The sequence below is a fragment of the Parasteatoda tepidariorum genome, chromosome 6 (genome assembly GCF_043381705.1).
Source record: "Parasteatoda tepidariorum isolate YZ-2023 chromosome 6, CAS_Ptep_4.0, whole genome shotgun sequence".
Lineage (NCBI taxonomy): Eukaryota > Metazoa > Arthropoda > Arachnida > Araneae > Theridiidae > Parasteatoda > Parasteatoda tepidariorum.
In genome coordinates, this window is record NC_092209.1 from 42,288,047 (window position 1) to 42,309,959 (window position 21,913).

The 21,913-nt window shown below is 28.5% G+C and overlaps 1 protein-coding gene across 1 annotated transcript; it reads left to right on the top strand.

Annotated features, from left to right (window-relative positions):
• The first annotated feature begins 550 nt into the window (after nt 1-550).
• Nucleotides 551-18,006, top strand: LOC107440589 (ATP-dependent DNA helicase Q1). The gene is made up of 11 exons (XM_016053565.3): nt 551-968; nt 1,050-1,220; nt 2,047-2,226; nt 5,031-5,336; nt 8,942-9,108; nt 9,426-9,507; nt 11,070-11,336; nt 12,653-12,791; nt 13,884-13,978; nt 16,063-16,335; nt 17,411-18,006. Exons 1-11 carry the CDS (start codon nt 956-958, stop codon nt 17,977-17,979), a joined length of 2,262 nt encoding a protein of 753 aa, XP_015909051.1. The 5' UTR covers nt 551-955; the 3' UTR covers nt 17,980-18,006.
• Nucleotides 18,007-21,913: the final 3,907 nt, after the last annotated feature.

Here is a 21,913-nt window from a genome sequence, read left to right on the forward strand (position 1 = left end):
CCATTTCGTACGAAATATCTCTTTTTTTTTAACTTCTTAATTTAAATTTGGCCTGCGTTTTTTGGAATGTTTTATTTCCTTCTCAAACAGCTTTTAAAAATTTGGAAAACGGAGACCAGATTGGAAAAAATGCATAATAGTGGCAGATAATTACGTTTAATAAAATTTTATTATGTATATATATATATTATAGTAGGTATGTAATAAATCTTATTTCTTCAAAAATATATCTTTATTATAGAAGAACCCCTGTGCCCCCTCCAAATATCGCCTATGCTGTGAAGTAATTGTCGGTGATATGAATCAAATCCCTAAATAATGAATCTTTTTAGAATATCGAACCTGTTTACAATCGCTTTGTAAGCACAACATCAAAGAAGCTTGTTGTTAATACTATTATATGGGACACTGATCTGTATACTATCATTGATACGGGATTGTTGTTTCGCATGTAATGTTTCGATGGCGATAGAAAATCTGTGAATCACATTTAGTAAGAAAGGCGCTTTAATCGGGATGATAGCTGAAACCTCAAAATTGTGTCGTTAAGTTAAATAAGCATATATTGAAAAGAAAGAAATAGGCAGTCATAAACGTTGTAACGTAAATAAACAAACTTGAAGCTTTTGTGCTTCTTTTTATCATTAATTTTGAAATATTTAACTAGAATTTTTAATTTTGAAGCTTACAATTAGAATTTTAAACTCTATCGCCTCAATAACTCTTTTCAAAACTATTGAAAATATTAAAAAAAATATTTATTCCTGAATAAAAGACAGTCATTTTAATTAAATTTTGAACTTAAGGATTAAACAAATATTGTTTCCTACATGCATTTAAAGCCTTACTTCTAAAAGTTGACTTATCTCTGTTTGGTAGCACCATTTTTTTAAAAATATTATCTCGTTTTTTTAATGGTGTTAATATTTTTTTACTTATGAACATTTAGAACACAATGGAAGACATAGGTATTTAGATAATATACAAAGTGCTGGTTTATTTTGTTTCATTTTTTGACTGTGTTACATTACACTTGTTTGTTTTCTTAGATATTGAAGCTGAGTTGAAGAAAATTATAACTGATGTAAATCAAATTGATAGAGCGATTGAAAAATTAAATAATAGGAGACAAAAGTTACTGTCAAGAAAACATACCTTGCAACAAAAGTTGCAAGAAAATGCAACTGAGAAACTAGCGAATCAAGATTGGGAAAGATCAGGTATAAATAATTTTTCATATTTTTTTAAATAGATAAAGGGTAAAGGTACTTAGGATATTTACTTTTTGCCAGTCAGAATTGAGATAATCTTTCCAATTCCTGCAAAAATAATTAAAAAAACTCCTGGTTTATAATTTAAAAAAACTAAGGAGCACTTTTTTTTTTTTTTTAACAAATCAAAATGTATAATTCATTGTCAAGATCAAAATAAAATGCTCAATAAAGCAGTACTGAAGGTGCAAAATAGGAAGTCAAAAAATTTTAAAAAAACTAATAGAATAACATATAAGTATTAAATATATAGGTAATTTCGTCTTTCTAACTTCACTTGAAATTAGCACTAAAACATAAGTAAAATTTTTAAATTTTGCTAAAAAAAAATTTTTTATACATAGAAAAAAAGTGTGTAAAAAGTTTTTCAGTCTAATATTATTACAATTAATACTCAAAAATTCTTCTTTAATTGATTTTAGTTTCTTGGCATTTCTATTTTACGATATCTGATTACTGGTTTTATCATAATTATTCATCAAATCTGCATTTCTTTGTTATAATTGTTGATTTTTTTTACCTTACGCTTTAAATAATATTTACCTTATATTTGAAATTTAATTTTAATCTAAACAATTAATATGTAATATAATTTATGTATTATTATTTTAAATTGATGACTATTGTAGCTTTTATATGAATTAATATTTTTCTACTTTATTTTATTCCTCTTAGCTGTGTTCTTTAAACTCTAAAACTGTGTTCTTTTTCCAGAATTTTGATAACTGCAATAGTATTTATAATAGCATTCTTTCTACAATTACTTTTAATGTAGATCACCCATGGTCACAGAAAGTGGTTAATACCTTAAAGTCTATTTTTAAACTGAACAGTTTTCGACCATTCCAATTATCTACTATAAATGCAGTTATGTCCAAACAGGATTGTATTTTGTTGATGCCAACAGGAGGAGGGAAAAGTTTGTGCTACCAGTTACCTGCTTTGGTGTTAGAAGGTAATTTATATCACTTTTAATGTTTCTTTCCTACCTTCTAGTGTCAAAGTTTTTTCTTTTAATTTTTAGTAATATATAGGTGTAACTTTAATCTATATCTACTCTCATAACTTTCAAACACCTGCAGCTATATCTTTAAAGTGGTATCAAGGTTTACCAAAGTGACTAGAAAACTATTGATTAGGTTTATTAAAGTTACTACAAATGAGGCCACTTCCTAGTTCTAAACTCAGTGGTGCGGCAGCCCATAGAGGGCCAAGGCCTGCTGTGCCCATCTCAGTTTTCTTGACCTTGAGCTCTGGGGTGCAGGAGCAAAGGTTCCGGTTAGGTGGTCAGTCGAATGTGAAACCCCCAGTGTTTAGTTCCCAAGCATGCTTGCTACGCATTTATCGACCCACTGAAGGTATGAAAGGCTGAATCAACCTTGCCCGGCTCGAGGATCGAACCCAGGACCTGTGGCACGGGAGCGCAAAACACTACCACTCAGTCATCATTACAGTTCTACCTGATAGAAAAATGCGAAGTTAGCATCCCTACTTTGAAAATAATACAAGATAACAAAAAAATTTAGTTCAAATTTCTAGAGCATCATAGAGTCATTGATCGTCAGCAACATTTCAACACAGCAACATTTAAGCTAACAAAAACATGTTTAAAGTGCGTGAATGTTTGTCTTTCATTTCTAACTGTGTGGTTTTTCAAAATGATCATGATCATACTCACAAACAATCAGGTAGTTATTATAGTTTGTCTAAAATAAGAACTCCTCCAGACATTCATCTGGACCTGTGGCGGTAACTATGGTAACGAGGTATGACTATTTCAAGTATGGGTGTGGGGTTACTGTTTTGGACTGGTTTCAGCTCGGGTCGATGAGAGAAAAGGAATATCTTTCTTCGGTCTATTGTGTTAGTCCTAGAGTGAAGCTACCCTCCCTAAAATGAGCCATTCTTGTTTCCATAGCACCAGACGGCCTCAGACTTTGTGGCGGGAGGAGTTCTTAGCTAAGACAAACCATGCTTTTATTTTAAGGTGCTTTTATTTTTAATGTACAACATAATGTAATTTTATTTTGAATTAATATAATGTTTTGAATTAATGTTATGTACAGCTCTAGAAACATCTAAAATAATGATATCTTGTAATAATTCTTTATTTTTTTTTAAAGTTTGTTTTATCACAATTTAGAAGATTGCAAACAAACAAAAACACATTACAAGAATTATTTCTTTGCATCATTGTTTATAAGGTGTTTCTAAATGCTATACCAAAGGTGCTCTAAAACTTGTGATTTGCCTCTCTCTTATTGTTAAGGAGAAAAGATCATCGATTCTGCAGTTTTACACCAGATGGCACATGTTTGCTTCTTATAAAACAAGAAGAATTTACTGTTCTTAGACATCACTTTTATAATTATAGTTCTAGCCATTCAAAAGTAACGTAGTTAGATACAGACTTAAGTGGGCAGTGTAGATGTTTTTGTAATGCTAATTGCTTTTTCACTTAAAATCATTTCACATAGACATATATTGTAAGCATTACTTTGTGAAGAAATATTGGTATGCATGCAAAAGTGGCAAATTCTAGTCAGTCTGAATGCTGGCAGGTATGCAACTGTGGAGTATGTAAACAGTTTATAACATCACGTATATAAACATCTGCTTGTTATAAAAATTAAGTATAGTGTCACTTACAAATGTAATTATTAACCTCAATTTTTATTCACCTGATTATATTGCATATAACATCAACATACATATGATGTTTTAATATACATTTAATTGCAAAACTACCTCAATGTATAAAAAATAAAGTTTCAGTTGCGCATAAAAATCTAATTTAAGAATGTGCTTTTAGCATCTTTTCATCTTTAAAAAGTATGTTGACCATGCTTTTAGGCTAAGCTAAGGGTATTAGGCTGAGCTTTTTTATGAAAAGTTTTGTGAAGGCATGGAATTATCTCATATATCTTAAGTGTGGTTTGAAAACCTTTGCCTTATTTACTACTTTTTAGTTTTAATTGCTTTATTATTTTATTAAGTTGTTTTATTATTTTATAAAAGATTTTATAACTAAAATGTTTTGTTTCTAAAATACAATTGTTTTAAAGCTTTAAATTAGCTTTGAAATTTTTTTCATCCTTGTTGGCAATGATTCAAAATGCCATTACCATTCTAATTCTATGGGTTGCTAAAAAAGTTGTGAGGAAATTTGTTCCAAAAAACTTACTTGAAGTTCATTTTAATATGCAATGTGACTACTTTTCATCAATTCTTTTTTAAGAAACAAAAGATGTTTAAAATTTTTTTTTCGGAAAGTGTAAAAATATTTTGAATTCAGGGTATGAAGGGGTAATTCATTCATAAACAGAAACTGTTTTTTTTTTCCTTTTAAATTTATTGGTTAATTTTGTGATTAAGGTTCCATAAAAACACTCAAGATTTTTTTATCTAATGTTTTTTATGACTGTACCTATATTTTTCATATGATGAAAAAAACATTGGAAATTTCATTTCCAATTTTGCTCTTAATTTTTTTAAAATTTAATTATGTTATTAGGTTTGTTAGATAAAAATGTCTCCCATTTATTACTCAGATAAAAAGCTGTTCCTTAAGTATTGTTTCATTTAGTTATTGTATTTATTTAAAATGTTTAATTTTTCTACTTCTGTGAACATTTATTTTTTAAAATAATAAATTTTGACTTTGCTTTTAGACGTCATTAAAATAGAAAAAAATTAATACGAAGATCAATTTATTTAATTTTTATGACAATTTCTTTTTTTTTTCTTCTTTCTCCTAAGGTATTACATTGGTAGTCTCGCCATTAGTATCACTGATGGAAGATCAAATTATGGCTATGGAAGCCATTAATGTTCCAGCAGTTCTTCTGAATGCAAATAGTACTCGTGAGCATGTAAATCATGTTCATAAACAAATGACTGAAAAAAATCCCTCGATTAAGTTATTATATGTTACACCTGAAAAGTTGGCCAAAAGCAAGCGTTTCATGTCAAAACTTGAGAAGATGTACAAAATGGGACTTTTTTCTTTGCTGGCTATTGATGAAGTTCATTGTTGCTCACAGTGGGGACATGATTTTCGAACAGGTGAGGCAACTTTTATTTTAACTTGTTGATTCGCTTTATTTTATGAAAATTTTTAAGAAAAAAATTTTATTTTATGATCCAAGCTCAAATATTAGCATAAACAGGGAATACAATCAAATTCATTTATTAAATTCTTGAAACTTAGATGATTAACTTGTTGAACCCAATTTATTCAAAATTATCAAAAATAAAACCAATATTCTGCAGTAATTAGCCTGAAAATGCTTAAAATGACTTTTTTAATTTGTTGTCATTTACAAATATTTAAAGTATTTTGTTGTACCTTGGCAGTTGTTTAACATACCACACAAAACAAAATATATTATTGCAAACATTTATTAATCCTATTTTCAAGATAAATTCCATGTTTTAAATCTTATTCATTGTTACTTCCCTATTTCTGTCAGATTCTTAGTTTTACAAATATTTTTTGACAAATGTGCAACAATAGTTGTAGACTGTATTCAATAGTTTGCTTAACAACATCTTCCATTGGTTATTGAAATTGTTTGATTAATGGTAACAATATAAACATAAAAATTTCTGAACTATTTGAAATAAGTGGTGTTTATCAAAAGTAAAAGTTTCCTGAACAATTGGAAATAAGTGGTGTTTATTAAAAAGTAAAAATTTCCTTGTTATACCTGTGATCGGGTTGAATCATAGACCATAATAAGTTTGATTGTAATTTGAGGTTCATTTTGGATAAAGGGTACCTACTCTAGGGCAGTGTTCCCCAACCTTTTTATCACCGCGGACCTGTCAACGTTTGATAATTTCACTGTGGCCCTCTGCGGGAGGGGAGGGGATTGATTGTTTATATTTTTGATTATTTTGATTTATTAACTTTAATTTAATTGTATTTGAACATGCCTTCAAAATAAAATACAGTTTCACCAAAAAATAAATAGAAAGTGATTTAACATTTTAACTTATTAGAACTTTAACCCTTTTGATGGCCGTGGTAAGTATACTTACCACCACGTTTTACCACTTTTAATTTAGGTTTCCATTTTTCAATAACTTCAGCTTTCTTGAAGTGAGTTTGAATAAAATTGGTAACCATTTGGCACTTTTAAAAAACGTATAAAAGTTATAAATACATAATTCCTTTTGAAGTTTGTAGCATGTAAGGAATTTATTTTATAAATGAAGAAAAATAAAAGTCAGTAAGTTCCTAATAGGTCATGTTAAATATATTTACCACCAAAAAAATGGCATTTTTATAAACTAAATTAGTTTTTTTTTATATCAGTTACTGTTCTTAAAACAATTTCAATTCCAAAAATACTTTAATTTACCTTTACTAGAAATAAAGGGCCCATTAAAGGGTTAAATCAATTAGAACCCTGAGCTTGTTTCTTTGCAATGAGACGGTTCCATCTGGGGGTAACCAGAGACAATGATACATTACAAACATTTAAAAATTACGTCACTACCTTCTGGGGCCCCCCTTTTTTTTAAATAAATAAAATTTAATGGAACACAGATATTTTCGGCCCGGTACCATTTGATACCAGGCGACCCGGAACCATTTGATCCACGGACCGGGGGTTGGGGAACACTGCTCTAGGGTACCTACTCTACATTAAACAAGGAACCAGAAATATAACTAGCTTTGAGATTTTTTAAAGCTGTTTTAGAAATAATAATGATGTTTTTTTAATAACCGGATCATTTTAAATTTGTTGGTTTATTTCTTAAGTTAATTTTTTTAAAAAGTTTACACACAATTTTATACTTATTCTAAGTGAAGAAGCTTTTCAACTCATTGCTGTAAAAAAGTTTATGGAACTCCAGTACATTTAAAAAAGATCATAATCAATTTCTTTAAATTAGTACTTTTTGTAAATAGACTAAATTACTGTTTATTAAAGTTAATAATAAAAAATTGAAGCTTGGTCCTTTTTGAATATTATTTCTTTTTTAAAAAACGCTTTGCATTTCTTAAAGTTTTTTCTTTGGATAATGGGTGATAATTTATATGAATCAGCAAAAAATATTGAAGTTTATTTCACATATTTTAAAAATAACTATCTGTTAATAATTTCAGGGCCAAGCTTTAAAATCTTTCCAATTTCTATAATTAATACAAATTTTGTATTGATACAAATGGAAACATAATTGCTAATAGCTTTGAGCAAGTTCTTTTAAATATTTTATAAAAAGATCTATCAATATAAGAAAATTTAAAATAAGTTATTATTTCAAGTAAGTTCTTCGGGCAATATTTGTAACAATGGATTTTGTTTTCTGCACTAAGGGGTGCTGCAAGCTCTTGACTCCCTATAGTTCCAAGTTACTGCTTTTAATGTGTTTTGAAGTTGCACACAGCATGATCATTGTGTTTTGAGAATCTCTTGAGTTGTATTTTTTGTACAAATGTGTGTGTTTAGTTGTGTGTTACAAATTATGTGTGTTTAAGAAGAATCGTCATTTGAAGACCTGTCATTTCAAGTCGTTAGAATTGTCATTTGTAAAAACAGGGTGCATAGCATTTTTATAAAGTGCTTAAAGGTGCTTATTTTTGATTCACACTTTTTAAAAGCCCTTAAAGGTGCTTTTTTTTAACCGGGGTATGTAAAGGTGCTCAGTTTTTTATCTTTTAAAAAAAGGTTTTTTCTTTGCTATGTCGTTTGTTGTTCTAAATTACAAAAAATGCATTGATTTTTATGATTTTCTCTGCAATATTTATTAGAAACTAGTTATTTTATCATGATTATGTAAAGTTTTTGAAAATGTTTTTCAATTTTATTTATTTTATGTTTATAAAAAAGAACTTTAAACGATAGAAAAAAAAATTTATTGTTGCACAGATCTTAATTATGATTTTTTTTAATTTTTTTGGAACAAGATTAAAAATATTTTTGAATGCTTAAAAAGTACCTAAAAGGTGCTAATTTTTTGGTGAAAAATCTAACTACGCACACTAAAAAGAACCGTTATGAAACACATCTTACCTTAACAATATACCAACTTCAAAATTTAAGCCTAAATTATAATTTGTTTAATGAACTTAATCTCGCTGCTTGAACAGTATGCAAATGTGTGATGGTGAACATCGTGCACCAAGAATAAACAGATAAAAAGAGGCCAAATCAGAACTGCCGAAAAAGCGAGTTCTTTCTAAATCTAGCAACCATGTCACTTTTTTTAACAATACATCTCTAAATAACTAAAACAAATTTTCACTTCAAACTCATCAGAATTACTTAATATCATTAATATCTTATGAAATACAGAATATTTGAGTTTAGAAGTTATGTAATTTATTTCTTTTATTAAAAACAAAATTATCTGTTTGAAAATCTCACCTCGTAAAATAAGCTATAGTAAGCAGTTGTATACTTTCTAACCGGAAGTAGAGCAGGTCAAGCGCTCGATATTGTTGTTGTTTATATTTATATTAGAAACACCATTCACAGTAACAATATGAATTAATTTTCATGAATCTAACATAGCATTGAAGGAAAACTTTTTTTACTGGAGTTATTTGTTACTTAATATGATCCAGCTAATTTATGTTTCTAAATTTTAAATTGATATTAAAATATTTAGCAATTTTTTTCTGTATGACTATCAAATTTCTTATTTTATTTTTTCAGATTACAAATTTCTTGGTATCATGAAACGTCAGTACCCTAATGTACCCATTCTAGGTCTAACTGCAACTGCTACATCATCTGTAATCAATGATGTTCAAAAGATTTTGAACATTCCAGGCTGTTTAGTGTTGAAAGCATCATTTAATCGCCCTAATTTGAAATATGAGGTGATCATAATTATATCTATTATTATATTATTATTGTAGGATTGCTATATCTATTATTATATTATTATTGCAGGATTATTATATCTATTATTATATTATATCTATATTATTATTGTTCTATTTTTTTAGAGTTATAAATGTTGATGCTAAAATGTTACTATTAATGAAAATATCAATATTTTTGAGTTATTAGAATTAATAACTTCAGTTATATGCCATTGCATTGAAGAGTCTTCAATAAATCAAATAGGTAGCGATTGCTAGTCATGCATTAATTTTCAATATATGTGTTCTAAAAAATTTTTTTCCTTTTTAAGGTTGTTTGTAAATCTTCTGTTCAGAAAGATAATGTAACTGAGTTAGAAAACCTTCTGAGAAACCGTTTTAATGGTCTTTCAGGTAATATGTTTAATTTTCTGGAAAACCTTTTTTTGGGGGGGGGATTATTCGTCAAATCAACAATNGGGGGGGGGGGGGAGATTGTTCCATCATGATTTTAATTAATGTTTCAATAGTAAATGCTGAAAGATTCATATTTGTTTATTTCCAGTTATTCTTTAATTTCTTTGATTATTTTAAGTATTTTAGGCTTGTTTATTTATCTACATTGAAAAAGTGAAGTGGCTACTTGAGTGTTTGTGCTTTTTTAATGCATTTAGCATTAACAATTTAATTGTTTTTCATTATCCTGGATATAAATTGATTTCATAATTTTATCTTCCAAAGCTAGCATAACTGACTCTCAAGGTATAAGGGATTAACAGCAATCAGGGAAATATAATTACAATGGTGGAGTCAGAACAACAATCGAATGTTTGAGCCCTTTATTGCTTATTTTTTATTTACCTTTTTAAAAAATACAGTGCTCCATTTTTTTTTTTTTTTAAGTGCTCAATATTTTATAGTGCCTCTTAGCTTGAATGGGCTGACATAATTGTTTTCCATGTGTAAATTGAGAATAGATTCAAAGGAAGAATTTTAATCTCTGCATTTTACTCTATGACATGTCATTATGGAATTTACTCCTCCAAACTTATTTCATAGGTTGCATAGGGAGAATCCACTGTAGTGGAAAAAAATACACAGGTTTGACTTTAGTATAGGTTTAGCAGGTTTTAGATGACCTGGAGTGACATAAAAACATATTATTGATAAAAATTTCCTTTTAATAAAGAAGTAAAAGAAAATAAGAGAAACAATTACTTTGATCAACCTTTAAAAGACTTTATACGATACGTAGAGGCCATTAATTGTTCTTATTAATAAGGCGTAGTAACTTTGTTTCAACTTATAAGAAATTTGTTAGACTACTTTAATACGCAAAATTTAAAGTTCAACAAATGCGCATTATTTTACGAGCTGTTAAAAAAATATGAGCTTTCTTTTGTTAGATTATTTTAGTGACTTGTTTTCCAAAATGACTACTTGTTTAAACCTATTTCTTGTGAGATGACGAATCATTGGCGTTTTTCTTAAAAACGTCCTCTGTATCCGTTTGTGTTTGTAAACAAAGATGTCAAATGATTGTTTTCTCTTCAATTTTTTAGTTATGGTATTAATTTCAATAATTAGATTTGTGATTTGTGTGCTCATTTATTTAAAGAGATAACCATTTTTCATTCAAGAATAGCCAATAAATTTTTATAGTATTTTCCTCACATCTACTAATGAAACTATTTTTACAATGATGGTATTCAAAGTGTAAAGGAAAAGATTATTTTGCCAGTCTTCTTTAATATTTCATTCAAGGCTAGAGCAAAAAAAAATTTCTTTTATAAATATTACAACAAAAGATTGTTTGTCGGATCTTGAGTAATGTTTGCTTAATATTAAAAAAAAAAGTGTATTTTCATATTCAAAATAATTTTTTGACAGAAAAAAAAATTTTCTTGAATTTTTTTATTTGATAACATTTTAAAATTTTTACTGGCCAATTTTAATTATCTTTTATGCTTTCATAGGAATTATATATTGCTTTTCAATCAAAGATTCAATGGAAATTGCTACTGAACTAAGGAATCGAGGTATTAAAGCCCGAGCTTACCATGCACAGTTGGATGCTAAAACTCGAAGTTCGGTGCACAAAAGCTGGTCTACCAATTCAGTACAAGTTATTGTTGCCACAGTTGCCTTTGGAATGGGCATTGATAAACCTGATGTCCGATTTGTTATTCATTACTCAATGCCAAAGTCAATGGAAAATTTTTATCAAGAAAGTGGAAGAGCTGGTTTGTCTAACTATATATAATTTTATAAAAAAATTATTTATGCTACAGCAGTGTTTCCCTATCTTATGACTTTTGTGTACCCTTTCTAAATTTTTCGTAACACTGTGTACCAATAATAAAAAAATGAATGTATTTTTCACTGTAAAAAAATTGCACAAAAGTTAAAACTCATAACTGTTGACACCACTTGTTAACTGTTAACTCTGCAAAAAATAGCCAATAGAAAAATACGTCATCGTTAATTTTCATGGCTAACTTTTATTTTTAAATAAAATTTTTTTGAAATTTTCGTTTGTTGCAAGATATTTCGCATACGAACACATACCCCCACTAAACTGTTCCCGTACCCCTGAGGGTACACGTACCACACTTTGGGAAACACTGTGCTACAGGATTAAGTTAGTTATATTATATAATTTTTTGAATTACTTAACATTTAAACTGCTATATCAATTTTTCATAAATTTTTTCTTCATCTGTCTCTTCTTGATTTTCAAAATTTGTTACTGAAAAAAATTAGTGCAATATTGCGGAGATGCCAACTGCTTTGGACACGCCAAAATAATTAAATATATGGTAAATAACTAAAAAAATAAATTTTGCAAATATTTTACTATTTTTGCTTGATTTTTAAAAGGTATAGCATGACATAAGTACTAAAGAGTGGCAAATTATATAAGCCTGCAAATTATTTAGAAATAGTGGTGAATAAAAATCTACTAAATTAAATTATTAAACCTAGAATCACAATTGATAAACTACCATTTAAAAATATATATTTGCTGTCCTGAGCAAGTTGGCATCTCTGATATTATATAAATTCATTATAATATAAAATTGAATTAAAATGTGATAAAATTATTAATTATCTAGTTTTCAAACATTTCTTGTTGGTAATATTGAACATGAATAAGTGACAGTATTTTAATAAATTGAGAAGAGGATTAAGGTAATAAAAATGTCCGTTTTCAATGTAAAGTTATGCTGTTTCATATTTTTCTGAAATAAGATACATCACAAAAATTTTATTTACAAATCATATTTAAACAAAGGCTTGAAATTTGTGTCAAATTTGAAAACACCTTTAACATGTTTTACATGTACGTTTTCAGTTATTTTTTATATTTAGACTTTATTAAATCACAACTGCTCTAAAATTTTAAATTTCAAAAATCACTGATATACTGTATAACTTAATAAAAAATATGGTACTTTTTTTCAAACGGTACCACTGTTTTGCATCTTCTCTGTAAGTATGCATATAAATGTATGTGTATGATTTTATTTTATATGACAGTGAATTGTGTAAATTTTAGGTAGAGATGATCAACTAGCAACATGCATTCTTTTTTTCCGATTTCCAGACATATTTCGCCAAAGTACTATGATTTTTACTGAACAGAAAGGACTAGAGCATCTTTATGCAATGGTTTCTTACTGCCTTGATTTAAAAAGGTAATATTTATATTATTTTTTTTAAAGAAGTGTTCTTTTTCATTTAATATTATTTGTACCACAATGTTGTGCCTGCATATTTCCTCCAAGAAATGTCTTTTTACATCTTTACATTGAAATGCAAATGATTGCTTAAATTATTCGACTTCAAATTGTCAGTTGTATACTTCTGTGATCAAAAAAGTCTTTAAAATGGTGGTATAAAATAAAAGATAGATACCAATTCATTAGTTAAAATTTATTTCATTAAAATTGATTTCATTCAGTCCATTTACTCTTCTCTAACTTCAATGCAATTATTTTTTTTTTATTTCATTAAAATTGATTTCATTCAGTCCATTTACTCTTCTCTAACTTCAATGCAATTATTTTTTTTATTTCATTAAAATTGATTTCATTCAGTCCATTTACTCTTCTCTAACTTCAATGAAACTATTTCTTTTATTTCATTAAAATTGATTTCATTCAGTCCATTTACTCTTCTCTAACTTCAATGCAATTATTTTTTTTTATTTCATTAAAATTGATTTCATTCAGTCCATTTACTCTTCTCTAACTTCAATACAATTATTTTTTTTAATTTCATTAAAATTGATTTCATTCAGTCCATTTACTCTTCTCTAACTTCAATGCAATTATTTTTTTTTAAGTAAGCATGAACTGTTTGAGGGGCTGCTGCTTCACTTCTCATATTTCTTTGATAAAGTTTTTAGTTTAGTCAGTTTGAGGAAAATAATATCAGTAAATTAATTTATAAACTTTTGTATTGTTAAAAAAATTAATTTTGGAGAAATAATTAAACTTACCGAATAATTTGAAGTTTGTATTCGTACAATGTTTTTTGACTCTGCTTGGAAAAAATTGGAGCGAAATTTTTGATCTCCATTCAGTCAAATCATAATCAAACACAGTTTCTTACAGGTTATTTATTTATTTATTTTTTTGTTATATTTAGAGTAGTAGTTTTCCTGTATTAGTTTTGTACAATTTAAGTTGCAATCTAAATATTTGCTTGTTTTGTATTATTTTGAATTGTAGTTTTGTTTGTAGTAAAATTTTGTTACTTTACTGATTTTTTTCCCCTCATAATAGGTGTAGACGAGCAATTATTGCTGAACATTTTGGAGAACGCTGGAACTCTTCTGATTGTAATGAAATGTGCGATCATTGTGATAGACATAGCCCATGTAAGGAAAATTTTCATATGTGACGCTTTTAAATTATATAATTCATATGTGACGATTTTTAATTATATAATTCATGTGTGACACTTTAATACTTTTAGTTCTATATTGTTTAATTTATTATGAAATCTCAAAAAAAAAGACTTTGAGATAAAAAAAAAAGCTTTATCTAGCTATTCTAATTTTTCTTTACTAATTTTGAAATCTTTTCTTACTTTTTATTCATAATATTCATTTTTAAGAAACAAGTTTCCGAGATTTAAAACTTTAGTTTGGAGAGTTTATGGAAGCTACTTAAGCAATTGCTGCTCAATTAATTTACCAATTAAAACATTTATTAATTTTGACAAACTATTTAATAATTATAAATTCATTTTTTGTATTAAAGATAAAGGTGTACTATTTTTTGTTAGCTTCTGAATTATGACTTTCCTAATCAAATCTTAAATTATTCCTTTTTCTAAAGTAAATGAAAAAAATATTTATATATGAAGAGCTAAGTGCCTGAGCATGTGTAATGAGATGTAAGGTTGATGATAATTAATCCTAAAGTTCTTTTAGAATCCCTGTTTTTAGGCTTCTGCAAATTTGCTGTTTATTATAAACATCTGAATTAAATGTACCGCATTCATTCACATCAACTTTTTTTTATCAAAATTTAAGACACCTTTTCGTTGATATAAATAAACAATTTTTTCCAAAATGTAAAAGGACTGTCAAAACTCAAATGCAAAGTATACGGGGGATACTCATAGATATTATTTATTTATTTCTTGAAAATGGGGTAATGTGAGGCAAAATTAAGAAAGTAATTTCTACAACACCCTTCATATATTAAACTTTTAACTTACTTTTATAAAAATAACTCCATTTATGATTAAAAAGCCTGGAAGAGTTACTACTTAAAAGTAATATGACATTCCTTCTTTAAGAAATGGATATGCATATAAATTATTTATCTTTTAAAATATAGGTTTAGAGATGCAAGTTTGTGAAATTAATTTCTGAAGTTTCCCTTCTTATGATTTAAGACCGATTTTATAAAAGAAAGAAAAAAACTCTGATCAACATTGACATTTTTAGACAAATAACTACTCTGATGCAAAGTATTGTGTATTGTGTACTTTAAAGATTGATACTAGCAGAAACTTTTTATGTCTTAAATATATTGTTTTTACTGCTCAAGTTTGTGAAATTGTTTTCTAAAGTGTCTTTCGTTACTTTAAAAATTTAATCAATTTTTCTAAAAAGCACTCCATGCAAAGTGTTATAGTGCCACTTTAAAGATGGATTTTTGTAGAAACTTTTTATGTCCTGAATATATGGGTTTCACATTGCAAGGTTTTCTTATGTGTTTCTATTTACTTTAAAATGTTTCATCAAATTTTCATAAAACACTCTGTATCAGGGGTTGTGTGGGGACCATACTCATTTGTTAGTAGTAAATTTTCTTACTGATAAGAGTTCCAAGAGTGTGTTACATGTTGACTAAACAAATGATTGATGATAATTCATTTCCATGTATCATACGGTAGCAAGACAGAAAGAAACTAAGTTTCTTTATTTGCTATCAACATAATTGCTTTGAATAGTAACTATTGAATCGAGAAGAAGATGCTGCTTTGATGGGTGCTGAATTTATTCATTGAAATTTGAACTTCACCCTGCACTTGTAGCTCAACTGCTGTAATATGACTCAAGTTATCTAGCTCATTATGAATGCCTCCCCATTTTCACCTTTTCATTGCTCCTTTTTACTTAAATATTGCACTTTAAGCTGCAATGTTTAAATGTAGACTAATTGTTTAATTAATTGTGAACACCTGGGCTAGGTACATGAATTTTTTTGCTAGTATGTTGTTCTCAGAGTCTTAAAATAGTTTCATATTTATGAATTTATTTATTTTCAATTCTTAATGCTATGTTTATCATTGCAAAAAAAAATAGAAAAGTGAAGCATGGATCATTCGCAAAGTAGATAACCAGGAGTTTACTATATGTTTTTTTTAACATATATTTATTTTAAAATAGAAACTATGTGATGAATGTTATTTAATACTTACTCTATTGCTCAATACATATTTCAGATGTAGAGAAAATGAAGAATGCTGCTAAAGAGTGTCAAGTTATCTATGACATCTTAGAACATTGTAATAGGTTGGATGAGCGCTTAACATCACAAAAATTGATCGATATATGGCAAGGTAAAGGCTCCCCCAAATCACGCCCCCCTGGATACACGCCTACCTCTCTTAGTCGAGAAAGCTGTGAAAGGATTGTTGCCCTCTTGCTTTTAGATTCATATTTAATAGAAGAATTTCACTTCACTCCATATTCTACTATAAGTTACATTAACACTGGTGAGTAAGAAACATTTATTAAACAATGTTGAATATAATATTGTATTAGAGTCTCAAGTGTACACTAGGGCACAAAAAAAGTTATGGAGTTTCAAATCTCTCTAGGTATTCACGATTCATGTTACGATACGATAAATGACAGGATTAGAAAAACATCGAAATCTCTTTAATTGTGGTGATAAAAATATGAGATGGTGAAAAGCAACTATTGGAAGCATCTTCAAGTTTTGTCAGGCGATCGATTTGGTTATGACCTTTATAAGCTTTGCTTCCTCAGTAGAGATTTGTCAAATTTCAATAGCATTTTTGCTTATCTTCCTGCTTCAATATTCATTTGCAACCCCTAAAAAGATGTACGAAAAATGAAAATAAAATATTTAAAACTAATATCAGTAATGTATACAAAAGGAAATAGAATATTTTTGGTAATGATTTTTTTTTCAAATTATACACTTATGTAACAAATAAAATAATAGACAATATATTCCATTTATTTTTATTTATATTTTATGATTTATTAAAGGTCTAAAAAACTTATTAAAAAAATATGTTGATAATGCACTTGGATGTGAAAAAGTTAATATTATTTTTTGCTAAAATAAAAGTTTTTTTTAATATAGCCGTTTTGATAAAAAACAATATTTTTTTTTTGTTCTAATGTTATTATTATTTTATTTATTTATTTTTTAAATTATTTAATCAATGAAATAACTTTATCAAATAAAGGATTTTTAAGAAAATTCCTTGATTTTTTTTTTTCTGCAAACAATTTGTGTTCAATGTATTATTTTGCAATTTTAATACAAATTCACTCTACTTTATTTGTAAATGGTAAACTTTTTTTATTTGTTCAATAATTATTTTTGAGAAATCATTCTGATAGTTTTATAAATTTTGAATCTTCATCTTTATACAATTACTAAGTATAGTAAATGTTGCTTTATTGTTCAAATCAATTAAGTCTTCTTTTTTTTTGCATTTTAATATTAATGCTAAAAATGACTGCATGGAAAAGCATTACATATTCTTCTTTATTTTATTGTTTGATTTTAATTTAATTTAATCTATATTATAGGATCTAGAACGTTGCCTAGCAACAAAGAACTTTTGTTACCAATGCCAGTTTTACGAACTAAAAATGATAATTCTGTTAACGACAATGCAGCTTCCAAAACAAAAGAGATTAGTAAAGAGAGTTCATCCTCAGTAAAAAGCCAACAAAGTACATCGTCAAGTAAGAAAATCAAGGACAAACTTCCACAATCTCCCAGTAAAAAAGCATCCACATCTTCATCTGTTTCGAGTAAGAACCCGGTAAAACTTTGTGTTGTGAATGAGGTAAAATCTCATTTTCACAACGGTGTCCCTTCTAGCACAAAAAAAGATTCACCTGCCAATAGGGATGGTAAAACTAATAAAAAACGACGTACGCTTGAAGAAGCTGAACTGTCTGATGGACTACATTTTGATGATTTTGAAATTTCAACAAAAAAGTCAAAAAGCAAAAACTCTAATTCTAATAGTGTGGAAGAAGTTCATTTGATTAATGAAAGTGATTCTGAAGAAGATGTCTCTATAGCACATAAGAAAAAGATTGTAAATAAATGTGTCCCAACCATTACAGTTAGTGATGAGAGTAATTAGTCTGTAAATAAATTATGTGTTTATTTATTTTTATCATTTTTTAAAATTCTTTATTCATTTAATATCATTTTTCTATTGAAAATATTTATTAAGAAAATTCCATGAACATCAGGATTGCATCCATAACAATTCTAAATGTAAATTTTTGTTAAATATATACATATCATGGGTATACTGCCAAAAATAATTTGTAAATGCAAGAAAATGTATTTAAGTTGTTTTAATTACCTGTTATCTTTTTGGGGAAAATTCTATATCTACATATAAAGCTTTTGATAGTTGACTCATGCTATGTATATTGACTTAGGCTTTTTTTCCTGAAAAGATAACAAACAATTAAGAGGCTTTCGCATTTTATCAAATTATTGACTCACTTTTGGCTACATACACACAGTATATAAATACTGACAAATAATTTGTCTAATTATGTTTACTCAAATATGTTATTTGAAGGTCTTGTTTTGAGACATAGCTAAAAGTATTGAAAACACTCCAAAAAAAAAATGGCCATTGAATAGTGTCTCGTTTTTTTATCATTAATATTTCTTGATTTATAATAATCTATATCGGTAGAAGGTATAACCTAAATGAGATTTAGTTTTTATCCCACTGAAAACTAGATACTAAGAGATTTTGCCACCTTATTATTATTTTAAGAAACATAAAAACATTGAAAATGTGGCTTAATACTATTCCTCAATATAAATAGTTCATATGTCTAAATCTCTGCAACTTTCATAAATAAGTAAATTTTTTATCTCTATGTATAAGTTAGCTTAGCCTGGTGTATAAGTTAGCTTTACAAACCCCCAAAATTTTACGACAATCAGGAGATCGACTTGTACGTCAGTAATAAAGTTGGACATTAGTTGACAGCAGAATATCAATGCATTATAAACAGTAAAATAGATATGAATAATTCTGTAGTAATTTGCGCTTTCAAAAATTGTTTTTAATATGTTATACACAATTTATTTTACATTTTTATCATATTTATTTTACATATGAAGGTATTTATTTAGAAACAATACTTTAAATTACATTCTGAAAAATAATAAGAATAAGAAAAGTTCTGATAGTTTATGCAAGGTTATTTCAAATTTAACAATTTGCAGAACCTTCAATCTGTAATTATCAAACATGCTAGGTACTCATTTTATCGATCCACAGAAGGAATAAAAGGCTTAGTCTGCTTTGCCTAGTCTAAGGGTAGAATTCCGAGATCCATAGCACGGGAGTATGAAATGGGCCACTCAACCACCAGACCTCAAAATATATTATAAGATCTGTTCAGTCATGCATTTTTCTTCTAGTATATTTCATAATAATGATCAACTTAACATTTTCTCTATTATTTTACTTTATTTTCAAATTTATACTATCGTTTAGTAAAAATCTGTCAGGTGCAGAACCCATAAAGTAGAAATGAGAAATTTTGTGTTCAAAGATTCTGCTTAAAAATAATCAATTGAAAAAAAAAATTAGATTATATAGTATGTAAATTTGTCAAAAATATCGCTTTTACATTTATGTTAAAAAAGTAAAAATACAATTGACTAACTTTTGAAAATAAAAATATATCCAATTTAAATAAATAATTTAAGAAATTTACTGTAAAAGCAATTAAATGATTTAAATAAAACATGCGTTATTTTGAAGTGCAAGAAATGTCGAATTAAATAGTTACCAAAAGAATCGTTTAGCCGGCCTCTGTATATGTGCAATTCTGATACTACCTGCTTAAAGTTCAGAAAAGCTATTGAATCAGGGTTTGAATTATAAAAATATAGAAAATAAATGATTATGTGATTTCTAAATTTTTAACAGCTTTTTTATTTGAAAAAGAACTATTAGTTACTGTATATTTACTGTCATTTTGTTATCCCATCATAGGATAGTTTTTAGGTGCAAAACTGTGCTTTTACTGAACTACCTTCCATCAAAACTTGATTTAAAATCTTTTATAAAGGATACTTAGAAATTATGGCCCCTGTTTTGTCATATAACTTGTCAAATATGTCAATACACATTAAAGGTTACAAATTAAGATTGAATTCAGAAAAAACAAAAATGATTTTGAAATCTTACAAGTCAATGCAAAGAAAGGCTGGACTAAAAGCATCAAAACCTGTTTGATTGCCTGACAAAACTGAGACTATTAAAATTTTTCCAAATTTCTTCCGACAAGTTAACTAGTTTTGATGTTTTCTATCCATCTTCTCGACTGTTGATTTAGAGATCTCGGCAGAGTTCTTGCTTCGTTGTCACTTAAATAATTATTCACCACCCGTTTAATATACAGTGCGTAAAGTAAAAAAGATATCTCCCAATATAACTTTCATTCAAATTAGCCAATTTTCCTGAACTATATGGCAATCTGTATGGTCTAAAGGAGAGGTTTCATATATGCAAATAATTTGGGCGTGCGTGCGTGAGAGAGAGAGGGGGGGGGAGGAATTGCACTATTTTTAATAGTCTTGCGCCAATCCTTTATTCAGAATCAACCCCCAGGAGTACGCGTACCACCAGGAGTACGGGAACAGTTTAGCGGGGGTACGCGCTCTTATGCAAAATATCTTGCAACAAACGACCCCCGCTAAACTATTCCCGTACTCCTAGGGGTACGCGTTTCCCAAAGTGTGGTACGCGTACCCCCAGGAGTACGGGAACAGTTTAGCGGGGGTACGCGCTCTTATGCAAAATATCTTGCAACAAACGAAAATTTCAAAAAAATTTTATATAAAAACAAAGCTAGCCTTGAAACTTTACGATTACGTATTTTTCTATTGGCTATTTTTTGTAGAGTTAACAGTTAATAATTAGTGGTGTCAACAGCCAGTTGTGATTTTTAACTTTTGTGCAATTTTTTATATTAAAAATTGCATTCATTTTTTTATTAATGGTACACAGCGTTACGAAAAGTTTAGAAAGGGTACACAAAAGTCATAAGTTTGGGAAACACTGGTCTAGGGCAAGCAGTAGCTTTTCAGTTCTCTTTGGTTCATTTACGTGGCATTAGAGCTGCACAATGTGCTATTGGCTACGGTCTGGGAAACATCTCAGACGAAGATCCAAAGACATGCCATCACAATTTTGATCCTCCGCAGAGGGGATGGCACCCCCGCATTCGGCGCGTCTAGGGCAATTGTATGCCATTGTGAATGTTCCCTAACTAAGCTAATTCAACTCAAATCTGTCAAAAAAATGGGATGGTTAATCAGAGAAAGTATGTTTTTGCGTTTGTATCGAATCATATTAGTACGTGATAATCCAATAATGAGATCAAAAGTTATTTGTGATGCCCGTTTCTTTTCTTTTTTGACCCGCAATGGACTGATTGCAAATCACTGGCAGAGGTCAGTAGGCGAGTGGGTGTCGGCTATGATCAGCTTACGTAGGGACTGACTGAGAATGCACAGAATCACTCCTTGTCTCATACCGTAAAGTGCTCGATTCCGGGGGCAGCTGGTTGACTCGCAAAATAGAAGAGCCCTCCCCTCTGCTGGGGATCAAAATTGTAATTGAAATGGCATGTCTGGGGATGATCCTCAGAGATGTTTCCCAGACCGTTGCCAATAGTTATTGTGCAGCTCTAGTCCGCCGTAAATTAAGTACCTACATGCGGTACCGCTTGAGGTAACGAGTAAAAATGCTTTTTTTTTTTAATGGCTGGTATTGAACCTTTACGTCCTTCACCTGGGAAGATGCCGCAGCCCTTATGAAAATTTAAGGTTGATTTGAGGTATTTTTGAGGTATTAAGGTTGATTTGAGGTATATTTGAGGTTGCAGAGAAAACAGCAATAAAAATTATACCTCGTAAAGGTTGTAATTAAGGTGTACGAGGTTGATTTATATATACTTCAGCTTGTTTTGAGGTTGTTTAAAATTCACTTCAAATCAACCAGATTGATAAGGAGATTTTTAAGGTATACC